The 21,174-nt window shown below is 60.9% G+C and overlaps 2 protein-coding genes across 5 annotated transcripts in view; both read left to right on the top strand.

Annotated features, from left to right (window-relative positions):
• NF2 (NF2, moesin-ezrin-radixin like (MERLIN) tumor suppressor) overlaps positions 1 to 4,687 on the top strand; it is a 47,373-nt gene extending 42,686 nt beyond the window's left edge. For all 4 annotated transcript variants that reach the window (XM_083873875.1, XM_083873877.1, XM_083873874.1 and 1 more), the window contains one exon: positions 3,348 to 4,687. In XM_083873875.1, the coding sequence (XP_083730001.1) occupies positions 3,348 to 3,398 (51 nt within the window). In that variant the 3' untranslated portion in view covers positions 3,399 to 4,687. The remainder of the gene's footprint in view (positions 1 to 3,347) is intronic.
• An 8,049-nt stretch (positions 4,688 to 12,736) lies between these two features.
• CABP7 (calcium binding protein 7) lies at positions 12,737 to 19,190 on the top strand (the record flags this gene model as incomplete). The annotated part of the gene is made up of 5 exons (XM_083873648.1): positions 12,737 to 12,845; positions 16,592 to 16,735; positions 17,907 to 18,019; positions 18,774 to 18,927; positions 19,063 to 19,190. The coding sequence occupies 5 exons, from the start codon at positions 12,737 to 12,739 to the stop codon at positions 19,188 to 19,190; spliced, it is 648 nt and encodes a 215-aa protein (XP_083729774.1).
• Between the last annotated feature and the right edge of the window lie 1,984 nt (positions 19,191 to 21,174).

Here is a 21,174-nt window from a genome sequence, read left to right as displayed (position 1 = left end):
CTCTTATTGGGTTGCTTTGGTTTGTTTGTGTTTCCTAAATCAAATCAGTCCAGCAGCCCTGGGTAGCAGCAGGCTCGGAGGAGCCCCGGCACAGGAATGCAGGGAGCAGGACTCTTCCCTCTCTTCCCTTCCTCAGATCTTGATTCATCTGAGCTCAGGCCCCTTAATTGCGCTGCCTCTCTCTCCCCCTAAATTTTCCTTGATGGCTCTGGTAGAGCATCGGGAGCCCACCCTCCCTCCTGCAGGAAGGAGATTATCATAATACTGCTTGTAAATCAATTTTTTTTTTCCTTTTCTCCGCGCTGACGAGGATGTAACTCCCTCTTAATCACCCTGCACAGCGTTACGCTACGGGGAGGGATATTTATTTCTCCTTGCCTGGCCATGAAAAGGAGATGCAGAGACTGCAGAGAGTTTTTGGAGGTGTTGGAGACTTTCCCCACAACAGATGATGGAGAGGCCAGCACAGGGCAGAGCTCTCCTCTTTGCTTTCACATCCCAGTGCAGAAAAGAAGAGAAAAGCAGTTGAGGGAGTGGGATTTGCCTGCAGGAGCTCCCTGTGCCCACCAGCTCCTGCAGCCTCAAGGTGCCTGTTGAGATGAGTCAGGATGGCCCCAGAGCTCCCATCAGCTCTTCCCATCTTCCTCCAGTCCATCCCTCAGGACTGGTCCATGTGGTGCTCCCTGTGGGAGCAAGGATAGCCCTGCCTGTACTCACGGTGAGGAAAACAACAATAAAAGAAGGGAAAAGGGCAGGGGAGAGTCTTCCCAGCTGGCACAGGCAGTGGAGAATTGGGGTGCAGTGAGGAGCAGCCCTGATTTCCTCTTGGAGGATTCTGGTGCCTTGGCTACAGTTGGGTGTGAGGAGGCAACTGCCTAGAGCTGCTGGGCAGTCCCGGTCCTGGTCCTGGTCCTCACTGGAAGGGCACTTAAAACCCACCCAGTGCCACCCCCTGCCATGGGCAGGGACACCTTCTGCTGTCCCAGGCTGCTCCAAATCCCATCCAACCTGGCCTTGGACATGGCCAGGGATCCAGGGGCAGCCACAGCTCTGTGCCAGGGCCTGCCCACCCTCCCAGGGAGGAATCCCTGTGGTGTTTGTCTTTCAGGTGGCAAAACACAGCCACTGTGGGAACCAGTGACCCACAGGGCGTGGTCCTCTTGGGAAGTCTGTGCTCACTCCTCTCCATGGGGTCCCATCTGCTCAAGGCCTGCCTTTGCTCTGATTCCCTGTATGGCTGCTCTACCCATGCCTCAGATTCCCTGGATAGGTAAAAAAAGTACCCTTGAACCTCTCTAGGAGCTTTTGGGTGTTGTGGATGAAAGCATCCAGCAAAGGAGCAAGGCTGCATCTCTCCTTTCTCCCCATGCCTGTGCTGGATGCTCTGGAGCTCTGCCTCCACCTGCTTCCCAAATCTCTGGGCTGAGACAGGCACAGCTTGGGGCTCAGTCTGCCCTTGGGGTACCCCAGGGGCCCCAAAACCTGTGGGGGGTGCAATGGAGAGCTGTGTGTAGCTACAGGCAGAGACCCAGGCTTGAAACAGTCAGATTCCTTGATAAGCTTGAGGGAAACATCTTCCCTGTGCTCCCTCAGCAGCTGCAGCTGGCTCTGTACCTCCTGCCAGTGGAGCACTGGCTTTGCCACGGGGATCCTGTGGGCAGCTCCCCTCACTCTGCTGGGAGAGAATGGGCTCCTGTGGGCTGGGAGAGGGGATGGGGTGGAGGAACAATCGTGGAAAGGAGATGGAGGGCAGGTAGATCTTGGAATCATGGAATGGTTTGTGTTGGGAGAGATGTTGAAGTACATCTCATTCCACCCCCTGCCATGGGCAGGGACACCTCCCACTGGCCCAGGCTGTTCCAAGCCCCATCCAACCTGGCTTTGGACACTGCCAGGGATCCAGGGGCAGCCACAGCTGCTCTGGGCACCCTGTGCCAGGGCCTGCCCACCCTCCCAGGGAACAATTCCTGCCCAATATCCCATCCAGCCCTGCCCTCTGGCAGTGGGAAGCCATTCCTCCTTACCCTGTTGCTCCAGGCCTTGTCCCAAGTCCTTCTGCAGCTGTTTTGGGCCACTTTAGGCACTGTAACACTTCTAGGAATGGGGTTTCCTGTCAGATGGCCCCAGCAGTGGGTCTGGCAGCAGCCTGGGCCTCTCTGCTCTTTTTTTTTTTTTTTTTCCTCTCCAGCCTTAGAGAGGAAAAATGCTGCCTGTAGCACACAGAATCCCTGTCCGACCTCACCCACCTTCCAGCCAGCTCTGGAGGGGACACTGGAGCAGCCAGGGGGATGCTGAGGAGGAGAAGAGCCAGCCCTGGCCCAGGAGCTGCTGCCAAGAAAGATTATTAAGTCCTTGCAGAAATTTCCTCTGCAATACAGATTTTTTTCCAACTGGCATTAGAGCTGTAAAGGAATTACTGAGGAAAAGCCATGGGGGAGAAGCAGGGAGGGGGAAAAGCGCCTGACTGCTCCGTTGAGGGGCTTAACTCACTGTAAGGTGATCCCAGGATTCCTGTTTCAGCACAACCGGCATTCCCGGCGGAAGGCACCGTGCTTAATCCAGCTGAAACGGAGCCCTGGCAATTAGCCGGCTGCTTTGGCAAACTCCTGGTGATCCAGCAGCTGGCTGGAAGGTGGCACTCCTCCCACTGCACTGCATTGGGTGGTTGTCTGTAAATCCTGGGATTTCTTCCCTGCCACTGAGGATTTCTTTTCTCTTCTTTGGCCCGTTAGCAAATGGGCTCACGGCTGCTCCGTAGGGAATTATTTTTGGGATGGCTGTGGAAAGCTTTCCAAGGGTTTCCAAGTCCTGCAGAGCCTGCAAGGACAGTCCTGGGAGTGAGGGCTCTCCAGCTCTGACCTCTGGCAGAATGGGTGGGGCGGGGTGGGATGAGATGAGATCCCAGGGTGGCTGCATGGATCACACGTGGTGGGATGAGCTGGGATGTGAGCATGGAGAGGTTGGGCCCTGCTTGGTGACAGAGGGGACACATGTCCGGTGACACATGTTGGAGTTGTGGGTTCTCCCTCAGCTCATTGAGGTTTCTCCTCCAGCTTCCCAAGACCCCCTCCTTGTCAGGGGCCCCAGGGCTGGCTCCTTGGATCCAGTCTCCCATGAATTCCACATGCTGGCAGGCTCAGCCATGCCGATGACCTTGATGGAGTCTCTGTCCCCGCTTTCCCTCGGGCTGTGCTTGCTGTGGTGGGGGCTGCACGACCCCTGGCTTCTGCAACCCCTGGGCTCCGACATTCCCGGCTATTTCCGGAGGGATACAGACAGCAGCTCTCTCCTGGGGGTGCCCTGTGGGCGGTTGGGGTGCCCCCTGATCCCGCTCTGCTCTCTTCCAGCTCACCCTACAGAGCACCAAGTCCCGTGTGGCCTTCTTCGAGGAGCTCTAGGGAACAACTGCTCCGCACCGCTGCTGCTTCCCAGCGCCTCCCGCCGGCCGGAGCCGGGGGCTCCCACAGGGATCATCCCAGACCCGCCGGCTGCTCCGGCCTCTGCCGCACCCACAGACTCGGGCCGGCTGCCCACGGAACTACCTTAGCAGCCGTTCATCCTCCTCCTGACACTTTGTTTTCCTGGGTTTTCCAGCTTTTTTTTTTTTCCTTATTTTTCTAGCATTGCTTCCAGGCTCGGCCCTCCAGGCTTTTCCCTGGAGCCGGGGCCGGGGCTGTGTCCGTGCCTCCCCACCCTGGCAGCCAGCAGAGGAGTGTGCCCGAGGGTCTCCCTGGGAGGGGGTGTCACCCCTCTGGATTGCCTTCTCCTGCCGGCTCCGGAGCCCCTTTGTGCCGCTGGAATTCCACCTGCCGGGCCTGGAGCCCCCGCTCCGCTCCCGGAGCCCCGTGCCGGCGGTGCCGGGAGCTCCATTAGGATCCCGAGCATGTTCCAGTGGAGTGCTGTAAATCAGGAACGTCGCGCTGGCTCTCCCGGCGCCCGCTGGGGTGGGAGAGGAGCAGGGAGCGGGAGGACAGCGACCTGGGGCTGGGGGGGTCCTGGGCTGCTTCCCTGGGGAGAGGAGGCGGGAGGAAGGACTCCTCCTCCTCCTCCCTGCTGGGAACAGGGAGCGGGAGAACAGCTAGTGCCAACCAAATAAAACCTTATTGTTCCTGCAAACTGTGACAAACCTGGGCAGCTTCAGGCTGGGGGGATCCAGGGGCTCCGGGCTGGGCTTTCCCTGGGTCCCGGGGCATCCCAGCCCCTCCGAGCCCCCGGGAGTGCCGCTATCCCGGGCTGGGCCCGGGGCCTCCTGCTCCTGCCTGTGCCATCGCGGGTGCCTTTGCTCTGACTCCCCGCGGGGGAACAGGGATGCCCTGACCTTCCCGTCCTGCCTCCGTCCCGAATCCTGTGCCCCTCTCGGGTGGAATCCTCCTCCAGCTGCGTTTACCCTCCAGCAGAGCCGGTGCTGCCCCGGGCATCCCTCACATCCCCTCAGGACCCCCAATTCCTCTTTCCCACAACCTCACCCGACCCCCAGCCCCACCGGAGGCTCAGCCCGGGGCTTGGCGTGGAGTAAATCCCATCCCAACCGTGTTTATTTAAACCCCGGGATCGATTCCCCGCACGTGGCTGCAGTTCGGATGGCTGTGGCCTGGCACAGCCGCTTTCCCATTCCCTGGACTGTTGTACTCCGAAGGAATAACTGTTTTCTCTTGTTTTAATAAAAATTCACAGCACTAGGAGGGGAGCTGAGGCTTCTTTGCTTTTTTTCTTTAGGAAAAGCTGCTCGGAGCCGGGCTGCCGCAGTTAGCGGCGCCGGGATTAATGGGAAGCGCAGCTGCAGTGCTGGGATCCCTCCGGCAGCTCCCGCGGGATCGGGAGGGATCCGCTGTGCCCTCGGGGCTCTTTCCATCCCTCCTTGAGGGAAAAGGGGTTTGGGGTGCCCAGAGAGGCTGAGCCCGCGGTGTTTGCCGTCCCTGATGCTTCCTGATCCCATCCTGCCTGGAATAAATAAAGGATGTGCTGCATTGACCTCAATTTTATAATTAATCGCGGATGAAACCGGCCCAGCCCAGCGAGCCCCGACCCCCGGGGCTGTTCCCGGCCCCGCGGCCCCGCCGGGATCGGCGATGGATGCGCTTTTCATCCTCTCTCCGCCAGCAGAATCCCGGGAGATTCACCGGAGCTTCTGGCCAGAGCTTGTCCCCGCGGGTGGGCTGGGGGATTTTTTCCGGTTTTTGTTGTTTTAAGCAGGGCTGAAGGGGGCGGGGTGGGGTTTCTTTTGGCAGAGGGGTGCCAGTGGGATGCCCACGGGAATTTTAGGGAGGCTGAAGGCAGCCGGTGAGGGATGTGGAGGGTGACCTGATTTCCCACGCGGCCTCCAGTGACAGGAATTCAACTGGTGTGTCACCTGCGCTGCCTGCATCCTGAAAATAATCCAGAGGAGCTTTTTCCAGCACAGGGCAGGGGGATAAACTGGGAATGTACAGGGGATGGATGTGGAGGGAGGGATGTGCTGGGATGGATGTGCTGGGATGGATGTGCTGGGATGGATATGAAAGGATGGATTTGCAGGGATGGATGTGCAGGGATGGATGTGCTGGGATGGATATGAAAGGATGGATTTGCAGGGATGGATGTGCTGGGATGGATGTGCAGGGATGGATGTGGAGGGATGGGTGTGCTGGGATGGATGTGGAGGGATGGATGTGGAGGGATGGATGTGCTGGGATGGATGTGGAGAGATGGATACACTGAGGATGCGTTGGGTGAAGCCAGGGATGAACCCAGCATGGATCCACCTCTGGCAACGAGGTTCCTGTTGCTTCCAGGGGCTCTGCATAAAGCACTGCACACTCCCAACCTTCCACACTCCCAGGTCCCAGGACATGGGGACATGGGGACCACACTCCCAGCCTTGCACTCTCAGAGTTTTGCACACTCCCAGCGTTGCCTCTCACACTCCCAGCCTGGTGCCACCTCCCTGCCCGCCCTCCCTGGCACATCCCAGACCGTTTCTCTCCTGTCAAAGGAAGTTTCACCCTGATTTTTTTCTGTTTTTAGCAAACTGAACTCAACAGGAGCTGTGGGTGTGGGTTGGTGTGAGCTCCCTTTGCTCAAGGAAAAAAAAAAAAAAATCAAAAAGCCTTTGCCATGTACCTCTCCCAGCCCCTTCCCCAGCCATGGTTCCTGAGGAAGGAAATTGGGGATTTGGCCAATCCCAGGCAGCACCTGAGTGCTTTGGCAGCAGTTCTTCACTTTGGGGTTCCCAAAGCCTCCTCAACTCACATTATTTCACTTCCAAACCATTAAATACTCTCAAAAATAAAATAAAATGTTGCGAGCTGGGGATGAAAGGAACAGAGGAGAAACAGAGTGACCTGTGGGTGGAAAGTCTGGGGCCAGCAGCCCTGGAGGGCAGTCAGGGTGCTGGTTCAGAGCCCACACAAAATGTGCACAGCTTTGGCCAGCAAATCCTTCGGGAAAAGAGCTTGGAATGGGCAGAGGGGATGGATGGGGAAACTGAGGCAGGGATGGCTCTGGCCTGGCTGTGCAGCCCAGGGGCTGCTGCTGTGGCCTCCCCACAGCCATGGGCTGCTGCCCCATCCCCCCATTGTCCCCCTGCACCCCGGGGTGCTGCCTGGCCCTGAGGACAAGGGAGGGGGTCACTGTGGGGACAGGGGGGACACTGGCAAAGCCCCAGGCAGGACTGGGGGCTCCTGCTCGTGTTGGGGGGTGTGTGCATGAGGGAAGGGTCTGAGCACAAGGACACAGCGAGCCACAGTGGCACCTGGCCATGGTCACCACAGGGATGGGCTGGAGCTGGGGGCACCAGGGTACCCCAGGGTTGTGGGTGGTTCTGCAGGGTCACCCTCTGCCCACTCCATCGGGGTTTGGTTTGGGGGAGCAGCCCACGAGACACCCCAGCCCTGCCCACAGGCACCCTGGGGTGCTCAGGGCACCCACTGGCCTGGGCAGGTGAGGAGGTAAAATGCTGTTCCCAGGGGTCACAGCTGCATCCTGCCCTTTGTGGGCTGTGCCTTCAGGACATGGGGACCTCATTTCCCCTTGGCTGACAGCTGCCAGCCTGGCACTGTCCCCGCTGTCCCCATCCGTCCCCATCCAACCTCATCCATCCCCATCCAACCTCATCCATCCCCATCCATCCCCACCCATCCCCACCCAACCTCATCCATCCCCATCCAATCTCATCCAGCCCACCCAACCTCATCCAGCCCATCCATCCCCATCCATCCCCATCCATCCCCGCTGATCGCTGGCACAGCGCCGCCGGCTGGGCCCCTCCACCTCTGTCTTCCAGGGAGAAATAAAGGGGAGGGAAATGAATTTAAGAGGGAGAAGGGAGGGGCGAGGCAGCCTCGATGGGGACGGGCACCCAGGGCCACCCCGCTCCCCACGGAGACCTGGCAAGCTCCGAGTGTTCTGCCGGGTTAATCAGGGATTGATTGTGCAGAGAAGGCGCAGCTGCAGAGCCGGAACCCCTGGCTGGGACCGGAGCTGCCCCTCAGCCCCGGGAAGGGATAATACATGGACCTTGTGGAATCAGGTGGATGTGGAGCTGCTCCAGCGAACAGAGAGCGAATCCCTGGAGCCAAGTTTGGGGCGAGGTGCGATGGGTGTGGGATCCTGGTGGGGTTCAGGACCAGGCGGGGCCGTGCTGCCATCCCTGCCCTGGGGTCAGACCCGGAGCAGGAATGCTGGAGTCCCACCGGCATCACCTTCTGCTCGGCCACAGGGACACTGGGCATCGTCACAGCCCTGCAGGGATGTGCCTCCTGTCCCTTTCTGGCCATCCTGGCACTGGGTACCACCGGATTCTGGCATCACAGGTACCACTGCAACAAGTCACAGCACCCTGGAGAGATGGAGCTGATGTCGCTCTGCACAGTGGGGTGGGAGCAGAGCCACGCCCGGTGTCCCGGAGGCGAAATTCCCTCCAGGAGCCACCGCCGTTCCTTTCGAAAACACCAGATCCCTCCCTGTGCTCCGGCACTCCTCCCTGGGCAGGCTGTGCTGTCCAGAACGTTGGTTCTGATGCTGTTGATGAGCTCGAGGGTCTTTGGCTGGGATGTCTGGGAGTTGTTTCCTGCTCCATCTCCTGGCAGGAGCAAGCGGAGTCACCGCTGCCCTCAGCATCCCGGGCTGCATCCCCTTGGAGGGGTGCTAAGAACAGGCTCATCTCAGTCTTTGCCATTTTTCCATAAAGAAAAATCCCCCCTAAGCAGAATTCCTGCCTCCTCCCCTGGCAGGGCTATTCCCTCCCTTTCAAAACCCAAACGTAGCAGAGCTCTCCGAGTTTTTCCCATTCCCCCTTCCCTCCCCGCCCGCGCAGCTGGAGCTGTGCCCGGTGTTTCCCATTGCGGGTGGGATTTGCTCCCGGCTGTGCTGGGAGGAGGCTCCCGACCCCTCCCCAGGGTCTGTCTGTCCGCTGCCCTTCCCGGGATTCCAGCGGGCTCCGGGAGCTGCCAGCCGGCGGCCGGGATCACCTTGTGGCTCGGAACATTGCAGCCATCCCTCTTCTCCCATCAAGCGTTCATTTAGGAAACATTTCACTAAATACCCACCTGACAGCACGGCCCCGGGAGATTGATGCCTCCGGCGCCTTGAGGGCTCGGTGCCAGTGACTTTAAAATGTCACAACGACACCCCTGGGGCGCTCAGGTCCCCTCCCGGTGCCCGGGGAGTGATTCGAGTGTCTGGAGGATGCTGTGGTGCCAATCCCCATCCCAGCCCCCTCAGGATGCCAGGAGGTCCCCGGGGCTGTCCTGAGGGATCTGAGAGCACCCAGCACAGGTTTGTACCATCCCCAGCCACCAGGTTTCCTCATCCCTGTCAGCTTTCCCTTGGTTTCGGGACATCCTCATCCCATCTCCAACCCCATCCCCATCCTATCTCCACCCACACCCCATCCCTGCCCCTCCCCACTCCTGTGAGGGGTCTCTATCCCATCCTCATGCCCATTTTGTCCCATCCCATTTCCAGCCCTGTCCCCATCCTCATCTCATCTCATCTCTCTCCCCATCCCTATGTCATCCCCATCCCAATCCTCATTCCCATCTCGCTCCATTCCATCCCCACCCCTATCCCATCCCAATACTCATCCTCCCCCCATTCTCAATTTCATCTTCATCCCCATCTCATGCCATCCTATCCCACCTCACCCCCAGCCCATGCCAGCTCCCACCTCATCCCAGTCCCATCCCCATCCCATCCCACCTCATCCCTCGGCTGGGCAGGGGGGAGCCAGGGGGGCCCTCAGCGCTGCCACAGGAGGGATAAACAAGGAGCAGATTAATTAAAGCTCAGCCAGTCCCATCCGTGTGCCAGAGTCACTTCAGTCCTTTTCCTTTCCATCCCCTCAAATTCCTGAAAGAAATAAGGATGTTGATGTTGGGATGTGAACCCAGAGCAAGGGCCCCTGACAGTGAGTTCGCTCTGAAGCTGCAAATAAACCACAGAGCACCAGGCCTGGATCGAGCTTCTCCAGCCTCATTAGTGGGATCAGCTAATTAGGAAAACACCTGGGAGTGTTGGGGAAGCGCTGCTGTCTCCGGAGGGACAAAGGGACAGAGGGGAGGGTGGCACTGACCTGCCGGCAAGGCTGGCCCGAGCCCGGCTGAGATAAGGGGGGATTGTGGAGAGGAACATTCCCAACATCCAGCGACAGTGGCTGGGATTTGAGCTGAAATCCCCGGGACTCCACTGCCCCCACCCATTGTCCTCGGACTGAGCTCTGAGCGAACCCCAGAGCTTCCCCCCCAAACCAGCGGGGGAATTGAGCACAGGGATGGGGCGGAGCAGCGGGAGCCGGCACAGCCTTCACCCCGAGAGGAGCAGAGCGGGGCTGGGCTGGGCTCAGCTCGGGGAGCGCTCCGGGAGGGATCCCTGGTGAACAGAGACACAGTCAGGGCTTCCAACGCAATTAAACCACTTAATTTTCCTCCCCCCCGCCCGCCCTGTGCCGCCTGCCCACCCCCATCCCCGGGATCCCCGGCGGCCCATCCCGGGGGAAGGAGGCTCCGCTGGGGATTTGAGGGGAAAAGCCCAGAAATTGGCCCTGGTATTCCTGCTGGGATTTGGGTGGTGACAAATTTATGAGTTTCCACCCCAGGACCTCTGGAGAATTAATTGGGAGGGAACTTCGTTAACATCGAGGAGCAAATTGATCTGCTAAAAAAAAAAAAAAAAAAAAAAAAAAAAAAAAAAAAAAAAAAAAAAAGAGGAGATTTTCAATCAGGCTTTGCTTTTCTGGGGTTGTTTCTCCCAAAAAGCCTCTTGTTATTATCAGCTCTTCCCCCTTGGGGTGCTGAGATCTCACCCGCAGTATCAGACACCGGAGACTCCCTGCGGGGCACAGATCCCCATCCCGAGCTCCGGGGGAGGAGGGAATTTCAGCAGAGCTGGGAAAATCCACCCCCAAGCCACGGATCCCCAGGGAGGAAGGACCCTGCCCTGGGAGCTGAGACCCCACAGCCCCGGGAATCGCACATCCCTGAAATCCCCTCTCCGGAGCGCGGCCGTGCGGGTTTTCTGCTGCCCGAGAGGGAGATTTCTCCCGACTGAAAAATAGCTTAAAGGGGACCCCAGCTGGTTAAAGGCAAGGGCGGCCGCAGCAGCAGCAGAAACAGCAGGTCCGGCCCGGCCCGGCCCGGCCCGTCCCGGGGGGATGGAGGGGGCAGCACACGGGGGTCGGGGCAGCCCGAGAATTCCCGGCAGAGGAGAATTGGATGGGGCTGAGCACGAGTCAGCGGCCACTGCAGGAGGCGAGGGGGGGGTGGCCAAGCGGTCGGAGCAGCAGCAATCCTATTGTAAGGTTGTGGGGGTTCTTGTGGCAGTGCCAAGATGAGAAACACATCCGGAGCCTGTCCAGCTGTGCCTCAGTTTCCCCATGGCTCTGACCACCCTTGGAGCCTGGGAGGTGCCAACTGTTCCCCTTTTCTCTCTCCCACTCTGCTCCAGCTCTGGGAACCGCGTCCCCCCGGCCCCCAGACCCTTCCCTCCCACCACGGCAGCTCCAAAGGTGCGGAGCCGGAGCCTTGCAGCCCCCCCGCGCCACTGTCCCCACCTGCGGAGGTGCCACCCGGGCACGGGGGACACTGTGATCCCCCATCTCCAGCGGGCCGGGGTCTGCTGGGACAGCCCAGCCCAGGGAAGGTGGACAGCGGGATTTGGGAGGGAAGATGTTCTGGAAGCGTTCCTTGCCGTGTGCCTGGGCACAGGGATGTCACAGGGATGTCACAGGGATGCCACAGGGACACGGATGCCATGGGGACGTGGCACGGTGGGGACCTGCCCTGGCGCAGGAGCCCAGCTGTGATTAACCAACGTCCAAGGGAGAAATAAGGTGAAAAATGTGACCAAGGCTGGGGGCAAACAGGGGGTGACTGGGAAAGGTGACAGGGATGGAGGGCTTCGCTCCTGGCCCGGTTCCTGCCTCTTCCATGGCCCATTTTTCCCTGCTGTGGGAGCAGGAGGTCTGGCCGTGGGGTCCCTGTCACCCCGCAGGACCCCGGAGTGATGGCTGGCCCAGGGTGGGACACAGAGGGACTGTGGGGTGGGGACAGCCTGGGGTGCCAATGGGGGGACACAGGGGTGACAACTGCCCAGGCACGGGATGCCACGTGCAGGGACCTGGGGGCGACTGTCCGGGTTTGGGGTGCCACATGTGGGTCACGGCCTCTTGGGGTGGTGACAGCCCCAGAAACCTCCGGGCCCCCGGGGCGGTGACTGCCCCACGAGCTGGGTGCCACACGTGGGACCCGGGGGTGGTGGCAGCCCGGGGTGCCGCACGCAGGGACCTCGGGGTGACAACTGCCCGGGCCCGCGGTGCTGCGTGTGGGGACCCCGGGGTGGCACCTGCCGGGACAGGAACCCCCAGCCCATCCTGCCGACCCCCGGCGCCCCCCGAGCCCCCCCCGCGGTACCGGCATCTCCCCCTCCCCTCCCTGCGGCCCGGGACGCTCCCCCGTCACTGCCGCACTGCCCCCCCTCGCCGCCCCCCGGGGGGAGGCCCCACCTCCCCCCCGCCCCCAGCCCCATTTCCCGGGCGGGACCGTTCAAAACCCGCCCGGCGCCGCCGCTGCCCGGATTCCGCCGCCGCTTCCCGGGGCCGGGGCCGAGGATGCTCCGGCTGCCGGCGGCGGCGGGGGGGCGGCGGGTGCGCGGCGGGGGCTGAACCCGGCGGCAGCGAGCCCCGGCCTGCCCGGGACACTTGGCGGGGAGGAAGGAGAGGAGGAGGAGGAGGGAGGAGGAAGACGAAGAGGCCGCCTTCAGCCTCGGCCCCGCCATGCCGGGCCCCACCGGGGAGCGTGGCCCGGTGGCAGCGGCTCCCCGGGGGCTGTGAGCGGCCCGGGCCCGGCGGAAAGGGGGCCCCGGGCGGAGGTGGGGGGGGGCTCCGGGCTCGGGGGGGGGGCCCGAGCGGCATGGCCAGCCCCGTCCCCCCCGCCGCCGCCGCTCGCACCGGGATTTAACCGGGGCTTGGATGCTTTCACCTCCCGTTTCCACTTCGGGAGGGCATGTGCGCGGGGGAAGCGGGCCGCCCCCAGCGGAGCCCCCCCGCGCCCTGACTCGGCGCTGAGGGGCTCGGCCGCAGCCCCGTCCCGCCGCCGGCCCCGGAGGACGGGGAGCTCCGGCCCCCCCTGGCCCGTGGGCACCGGGCGGGGGGCGGCGGGGACCGGCAACTTGTGCTCGGCGTCCGGCGCCACCGACCGGGGGGAGCTCCCCCTCCACCCGGCGAGATTTGGGTTTAAACTTTGGGTTTTGGGGAGCCCCGAAGATGCCTTTCCACCCGGTGACGGCGGCGTTGATGTACCGGGGGATTTACACCGTCCCCAACATCCTCGCCGAGCAGCGCCCCGTGGAGATCCCCGAGGATGAGCTGGAGGGTGAGCGGGTTCGGGGGGCTGCGGGGGCTGCCTGGGGCTCGGGGGGGATGCGGGGGGCATCCCACGGGACCGTGGGGTGAGGAGGTTTGGGGACGGGGATGTCCATCCCGCGGGATGCGGCTGTGGGGCGGCCGGGTGCGCGTTCCCCCCGCGCCGTGGGGAAGCCGAGGGCGAGCGGGATGCGGATGGATGGAGGAGGAGGAGGAGGAGAAGGAGGAGGGGAAGAAGGAAAGCTGAAGCGGGGAGGCGAGCGGGGGTCCCGGGCCCCCGGGTTGTGGCAATATGACACAGCAGGGACCGGCGGTAGTGGCGGGGGGCCGCTTTCCCCATCGCGGCGCGGGGGGGTCACCCCCTCCCCGCTGTCATAATATGACAGTGGCTGGTGGCGCGGGGGACCTGAGGGGTGGCTGTCACCCGTGTCACCCCCCGGGTCACGGCAGCCCCAGGCAGTCCCGGTGTCACCGGACTCCGGCCGGGAGGAGCGGCCGCCGGGGCTCTGCCCACCCGTGCGATGAGCGGGGCCGAGCTCAGCTCGCCGCCACTGGAATGGCTTTTTCCACCCCAAAAGTTTGCCGGGGTAGCGGGACGGGCACCGGAGGTGCCCGGCTTTGGGGTGTCCCCAGGGAACCCGGGGGAAAGGGCTGCAGCACCCCCGGCTCCAGCCCCGGCACCAGGGGGGAAACTGAGCCACGGGGGTGACCCCCCACACTCTGCCTGGGGAGAGCCCCCTCGGCCCAGCATCAAACCTGGAGCCCTCGGCATCCCCGTGGGGAAACTGAGGCAGGGACCCAAAGGGCTGGGGATAAGGGGAACCCCAAAATCCATTTGGGAGCCACGAGCAGGTGCTCACACCCGTGTGCAAGGGCTCTGTGTGTGTGTGTGCAGCTCTGCAGGGCGTGCGTGTGCACTGACGTGCCTGTCACAGCCTCACTGCAGGGGCTGTGTGTGTGTGCACAGGCATGGCACACCCCCTCCACACCGTGCTGTGGGTGTGCTCACACATCTGTATGTCACACATCTGTATGTCACACATCTGTATGTCACACATCTGTATGCACACACATGACCTCGCTGCAGGGTGGCTCCGTGGTGTGGCTGTGCCAGTGTCACTGTGTGCGTGGCTGTGCCAGTCCCAGTGTTTTTGTCACTGCAGCACGTGTGTGTGCCCATGGCCAGCCTCGCTGCAGGAGGTGTTTGTGTGAGTGTGCACACGCACAGCGTCACAGCAGGACGGGCTTGTACGCACAGCCCTGCTGCAGAGGGTGTTTGTGTGCCTGGGCACAACTTCAGCATCGCTGCAACGTGGTGGGGTGTGTGTGTGTGTGTGTGTGTGCAAACACAAGCACAGCTTTGCTGCAATGGAGTTGTGTCTGTGCAGGCACAAGTGCAGCTGTGCACGGTGTTTGTGTGTCTGTGTGCACGAGTGCAGCATGGCTGTGACGTGGCTGCGCATGTCCATGTGTGTGCACACACAAGTGCAGCACCACTGCAAGGGGCTGTGGGTGTGCAGGCACAGGGATGTCACTGCAGGGGGGTTGTGTGTGCATTAATGTGTGTGTGTGTACACACGCAGATGCAGCTGTGCTGTGTGTTGGCGTGTGCACACGCAGGTGCAGCACCGCTGCATGGCGGTTGTGCGTGTCCATGTGTGTGTACAAGTGCAGCACCACTGCAAGGAAAGTGTGTGTGTACACACACGAGTACCTCAGGGCAAGGTGTTTGTGTGTGCACACACACTAGTGCAAGGTGTCAGTGTGTGCTGCATCCACGCACATGCACAGCACTGCAAGGGGGTTGTGAGTGCACCCGTGTGTGTGTGTGCATGAGCACATGGCTCAGAGGTGTTGGGGGTGTGTTTGCACACTCACATACATCACTGCAATGTTTGTGTGTGCACACACAGGTACAGCATCACCGTGACGTGGTTCTCGTTGTGCCGCTGTGTGTGCATGCACAGTGTCACTGCAAGGGGGGGTGTGTGTGTGTTTGTGTGTGTGTGTGTTTGCACACTTAGGCACATCCCTGCAAGGTGTTGGTGTGTAACACCAGCACACCATTACCATAAGGAATGTGTGTTCCTCTGTGCACACACGGGTCCAGTGTCACTGCCAGGGCTGTCACAGGGGTGTTTGTCTGTGTGTCCATGTGTGTCAGTGTGTTTGTGTGTGTTTGTGTCTCTCTCTGTGTCTGTGTGTCTCTGTGTGTGTGCTCACACCCCTCCATGGTGTCCATGTGCCCACTCCCCGTGTCCCTGCACTGGCTGTTGTCCCAGTTCACCAGTCCCCTGGGTCCCAGTGTGGTGTCCCCCCCTCCCTCAGCACCCACCTGTGGCAGCGGGGATTGATGGCAGTGCTGGGAGCCCCAGGAGAACCCCACAAGGTGCCAGACACCCAGGGGCTCCTCCCTCTGTCCCCCTGCTTTGGGGGACACTGGTGACATCCTGGCACGGCTTCATGCTGGGGCTGAGCAGAGTCAGGGTGCAGCTGGGGCAGGGGGTGCTCAGTGGGGACCCTGGACCCCACTCTGGGCACTGCCAGGACATGTCCTTGCCTGTCCCTCAACACCCTGAACCATCTGCGGAAGAGCCACCTTCGAGCTCTTTGGGATGAGAATCCTTGAAGGATGAATTTTGGGGGTGCTTGGAGTGTAGTGAGACCCCCCAGGAGCACAGGGAGAAGCTGGAGGATCTCACTGCCCAGGCAGGGACACTGGCCATGGAGAAGCTCAGACTGACAGGCCAAAATCCCACAAAACTCCCCCAAAACACCCTGAAGACATCACCCAAATGACACCATCTGGGCAGGGATGTTCCCAAACCCTTGGGGTCAGTACCATGACCCAATATGGTTTTTTTTCCCCCAAACCCAAAGTTCACAGCCCATTTCTCCTGCTGGGATCCTCCAGCACAAATCTCCCTGGCAGGCACAGGGAGAAGGAAGAGGCACCAACATTCTGGCCTGGCTTCCCACTGTCCTGCAGTACAAATTCCCTGGTCCTTCTTTTCCATCAGCCTGATTCCAGCTTTGCACATCAGGTGGCATCAAAAAGCCAGAAATTGTCCCAAAAAGGAGCAGAGTCCTGAGTGCAGCAGGAGGTGGGATGGAGTCAATGGACTCAGGCCGTGCCTCAGTTTCCCTGCAGTGTCTCCCTGCCACCCTGCCGGGATCTTCTCCTGCATCCCAGGGGTTCATTTTGAGCCAGAAACCCCCAAACCTCCCACTTCATCCTCCTCTGCACCCAACAGGGCTGAACACTGCAGCAATTTCATCAAGATTTGGGATTTTTTTGGTGTGAAGTGTGGCCCAGCTCCAGCACCCACCCCTGGACCTCAGGATGGGGGCACAGACCCAACCTCAGACTGTGGGATGGGGCACAATCCCGGCCCATGATCCCGGGACGCTGGGATGGTGACAGTCCCCAGCCCCCCCTGGATGCCCAGGAACGCTCCCTGGATGCTGCAGCACCGGGGGATGCCCCCAGCTGCAGCGCCCAGCGGGTGGCACCCCAGGCTCAGGCACATCCAAGGGACGCGGTTTTAGGGCAGAACGCCGCGGTTTCGGCTGTGGCAGCAGCGAGGGCAGGGGGGGTGCGGCCAGCGGGAGACGGGAACTGGAGCAAATATCCGGGGTCTCTTGGGGAGGTCGGACCCCTCTGGGGAGGCCGGAGGGGCGGGTGGGATCCCTACAGGGGTTCTGTGGGTGCTGGAGCGGGAAGCTCAGCCAGACTCATTCCTGCTCCCCCCACAGAGATCCGGGAAGCCTTCAAGGTGTTCGACCGCGATGGCAACGGGTTCATCTCCAAGCAGGAGCTGGGCACGGCCATGCGCTCCCTGGGGTACATGCCCAACGAGGTGGAGCTCGAGGTCATCATCCAGCGCCTCGACATGGACGGTAGGAGCCCGGGACGGGGACAGGGACGGGACCCGCAGCAGGGAGAAAACACACAATTCTCCTGTATTTCCACCCCACACGCTGGACATGACACGGGATGTGCGATGAGCCTGACCCAGGCTCTGCCTCCCGCTGCAGCCTCCCGCTCATCCATCATCATCATCATCATTGCCACTGCCGCTTTGTTTGGGAAGATTTAAGGATCCTGGATGCTTGTGGGATCGCTAAACCTGCTGGCACCGCGCTGCCGAGGCTGGACCCCGCACCCAGGGGTGGATCCTGCACCCTGGGTCGTGTCCTCAACACCCATCACCCACCACCCTCCAGCACTCGCTGTCACCATGGCCCTGTGCTCACCCCTCCCTCGCCCATCGGGACCTGAAAGAGCTCCTTAATTTATCGCTTTTCCTTTTCTCCCCCATTTAAAAGCCTTTCCGGCAGCGCTGCCAAGGCGCCGCTCCCCTCATTATTCATCGTTAGTGCTGCCCTGACAGCCCCACGCCAGCGTCCCCCGCTGCCAGGGGACATGGCCAGGACGGCCACCAAGCACCCCCAGGGTCACGGCCACCCCCAGGGTCACAGCCACCACCAGGGTCACAGCCACCACTGGAGTCCCTGCTGGAATTGGGGTCCCAGCTGGAATTCACAGTCCTGGATAGTGTTTGGCTTCCCCAGCCAGTACTGGGGGCTTCAGGTGACACTGGGTGTCCCCAGGTCCCATTGAAACGGGGCCCAAATGGCAGTGGGGGTCCCCAGATATTGCTGGGGGCTCTCAGCCAACACTGGGGGTCCCTACATGGCACTGAGAGTCCCAGCCAGCACTGGGGACCCCGGCCAGTGTTGCCATCCCAGCTGGTGTTGGAGATACCAAATTTTGTTGGAGGCCCCCACCAAGTGTTGGAGTCCCTGGTTGGTTTTGGGGGTCCTCATTTGTGGTCCAACATTTATGGTCCTGGAGGCCCTGGCTAGCACTAGGGACCCCCATCCAATGTTGGGCATCCTGGCCAAAGCTGGAAGTTCCCTAAATTTGCTGGAAGTTCCCAGCTGATCCTGGGGTCTCCAACTGGTTTTGGATGTCTGTGACCACCCATGGGGGCCCTTCTGGGAGGGGGAGTGTCTCATGTGCCCCCATGCCCAGGCAGGGGGTGACAGCCACCTCTGTGTCCTGCAGGTGACGGTCAGGTGGACTTTGAGGAGTTTGTGACATTACTGGGGCCCAAGCTCTCCACCTCGGGCATCCCAGAGAAGTTCCACGGCACCGACTTCGACACCGTCTTCTGGAAGGTAGGGACACCCCGAGCCCCACGGGAACATAGGGACACCCCCAGCCCCCTGAGAATGTAGGGACACTCCCAGCCCCTGTGGGAATGTAGAGACACCACCAGCTCCCTCCCAGGGGCAGCACCCCAGAACCTGCACTCAGAGCACCACGGAAGTCTCGGGGTCAGAGCCAAGGTTGGGGTTGGGATCAGGGATAGGAGGAGAGTCAAGGCTGGAATTGGGGTTGGGCTGAGAGCGAAAGTCAGGCTGTGGGTCAAGGATAAGGTTGGGGTTGATTTAAGAGTCAGGAGTAGGTTTAAGGTTAGGGTCAAGATCAGGATTTAGGATTAGTACAAGCCTTAGGGTCAGGCTCAGCACTGGTTTAAGGGTCGGGGTTAGGGCTAGGTTTAGGATCCTAGGTTTAGGGTTTGGGTTGGAGTCAGGGTTAGGATGAGGGTTGGGATCAGGTTTAATGGTGTAGCCAGGGTCAGGATTGGGGTCAAGAACAGGTTCAGGGTCAGGATTGGGGTCAAGGTCAGGATCACGATGAGGTTCAGGATCAATGTCAGCTCCTGTGCCCCTCTCACAAAAGGGCCACATTTGGTGCCAGCACCCTCTGTGTGCCCCTCACTCTGCTGGGGGTCACCAGGACACCAGGCCTTTCCCAGACAATTCCAGGGTGATCCACCCAAACCACCACGTCCAAAGCTCCTGGGGGACCCCGGAGCCCCCCGTGCTGCCGGCCATGGGGTCACCCCGAGCCCCCTGTCCCTGGCAGTGTGACATGCAGAAGCTGACGGTGGACGAGCTGAAGCGGCTGCTGTACGACACCTTCTGCGAGCACCTGTCCATGAAGGACATCGAGAACATCATCATGACGGAGGAGGAGAGCCACATGGGCACGGCCGAGGAGTGCCCTGTCGACGTGGAGAGTGAGTGCCGGGCACCGGGAATGCCAAAACATCCCCCCCGCGGGGATGCCAAACCGTGGGGATAGCACTGGTTACCCTTAGTACACGGAGAGTGTATTTGGGATTGGGGTAACTCGGTGTTTGTCCCACCCCCAGCCTGCTCCAGCCAGCAGATCCGCCAGACCTGCGTGCGGAAGAGCCTCATCTGCGCCTTCGCCATCGCCTTCATCATCAGCGTGATGCTCATCGCCGCCAACCAGGTGCTGCGCAGCGGGATGAAGTAACGGGGTGCCCCCGCCGCCGGGGACCCGCAGCGACAGCGAGGAGGAGACACCTATAAATATCTATAAATATCTCTATGTACATCCATCTGTGGCCCAGAGACGTGACCCCCCCCCCGGGAGGGGGGCAGCCGAGGGGACAGAGCCGCGCCGGGGCCCCGCCGTGCCGGGCGCTGCCGTCGCTGCTGTTGGCAGAGCACGGAGACTTTGGTACCGACACACCGACCCCCCCTCGCCAGACAAAAACCGACCCGTGAGTGCATGTGACGTGCATGGAGCCCCGTGAGCCCCCTCCCCGCGCCGGGCCGGCGGCCCCTCCCGCGGCGGATCCCGTCGGATTCTCCGATCTAGCGTTTAGAGCTCATATTTAGGATAAACCAAATCATCCCCTAAGCAATACACGCGCCTGAGATGGTTCCTAGAGCCGGGAGCGTTTGCATGGACTTGGCTGCCAAGGGCTGGATTCCACCCACCCCCAAAGCCCCTCCCTGTCCCCCCGTCCCGGCCCCGTGCCGTGCCTCGGTTTCCCCACCTGCCCGGTGCGGGGACGTTCCTGACCTCCTGCTTGATGCACTTTGAGCCGACCCCCCTTGGGAAGAGCCGGAGCGACCCCGAGGCCGGGGAGCCCCGCACGCCCCGGACCCCCCCAGCCTGTATGTAGCACCCACCTGGGCACGGACTGGTTCGGATGTGGGGCCGTTTCTCATTCTTTGGAGTTTTTGGGGGTTTTGGGGTGGTGTTTTTGTTTTCGTTTTTTGTTTTTGTTCTTCCTGGTTGGTTGTTTCCGATCTGAAATAAAACTGGGATTTCTGAAGCGCTCTGGGCTGTGGGGGCTCCTGGAGATGCTGGGGTGGAGGGTGATGGGCTGGGGCCCTGGGAGTACCTGTGGGTGCTGCTGAGTCCTCCTGAAACGGGAGGTGGGCACTGAAATGGGGGGCTGTGACCCCCAGGATTCTGGGGGCTGGAGCATCCCTAAACTTTGGAGTAGCAGGACCTGGCTCCTTCCCAGCAGCTCCCATGTCCTGCTGTGGATCCTGCTCTAGGTCCTGCCTTTTCCCATGGGTCCCAGTGGTTTTATCCCCCTCTCCATGTCTCATGCCCTGATATTTTATGTTGGGTTTGATGAATGTTTCACTCCCCTCTGCCTTGATGTAGAGGACGCTCAGCCCAAGCCCCTTCCCAGAAGTGCTTTCACCAGGATTTACAGTAATTCCAGCAGGAACCAGGATCTGTCTGTGGTGCTCAGAGAGGCTCCACAGACTCACAATTCCTGGGCCGGGCTGGGGATCCTGCCCGAATGCTGGTGATGGGGAGCACCTTGTTACTCTTGATTTACACCACTGGGGCCTGGCCCCGGTGTGAGCCCCCCAGGCTGAGGGACATCGGGAATCTCATGTCTGTGTTGTGGGAACCCATTCCCACCTAATGGATCGCCCTCCCCGAGCCCCCAGAGATGCATTTTTAATGGCAAAGTGATTAAAGGAATAAATAAAAACAGAAGAAGTGCTTGGGGCTGGGAGAGAATCAGGCAAAGCTGCTGCTCCCCCATTATGGGGCAGTTCCCACTGGGAACGGGGCTGGAGGAGCCCATCCCAGGACACTGGGGCTGGGACATCCCCACCTTCACCTCCCGGGCTGTTCCCATGGGGAAAACACATTTCCTTGCATGGGAATTCCTACCCTGCAGCACCACGGAGGGGACACCCCATTTGTAGGATGCCAGGAGGAACTGGTGGCATTTTATTGATTTGGGGTTTGGGTGGGGCCATTTTTTGATCTCCTTTAATTTATCAAACAAATTGGAGCGAACGTCCAAATGAGAAATGGAAATGGGAAGTGCTCCATGGCAATGAAATCATTCCGGCCGCCTCGCAAAGTGCGGGAGGCTCCGCATCCGTAATGAAATTTCATCCATCTCCCCGCAGAAAGTTTGGATTTTTTATGGACTGGCATTTCCAAAGGAGCCACGTGGCCTCAGAGACATGTG

This window comes from Zosterops lateralis (genome assembly GCF_965231275.1).
Source record: "Zosterops lateralis genome assembly, chromosome: 17".
NCBI classification, from domain to species: domain Eukaryota; kingdom Metazoa; phylum Chordata; class Aves; order Passeriformes; family Zosteropidae; genus Zosterops; species Zosterops lateralis.
Note: the sequence above shows the minus strand (reverse complement) of the source record. Positions and strands in the feature narration are given on the sequence as shown.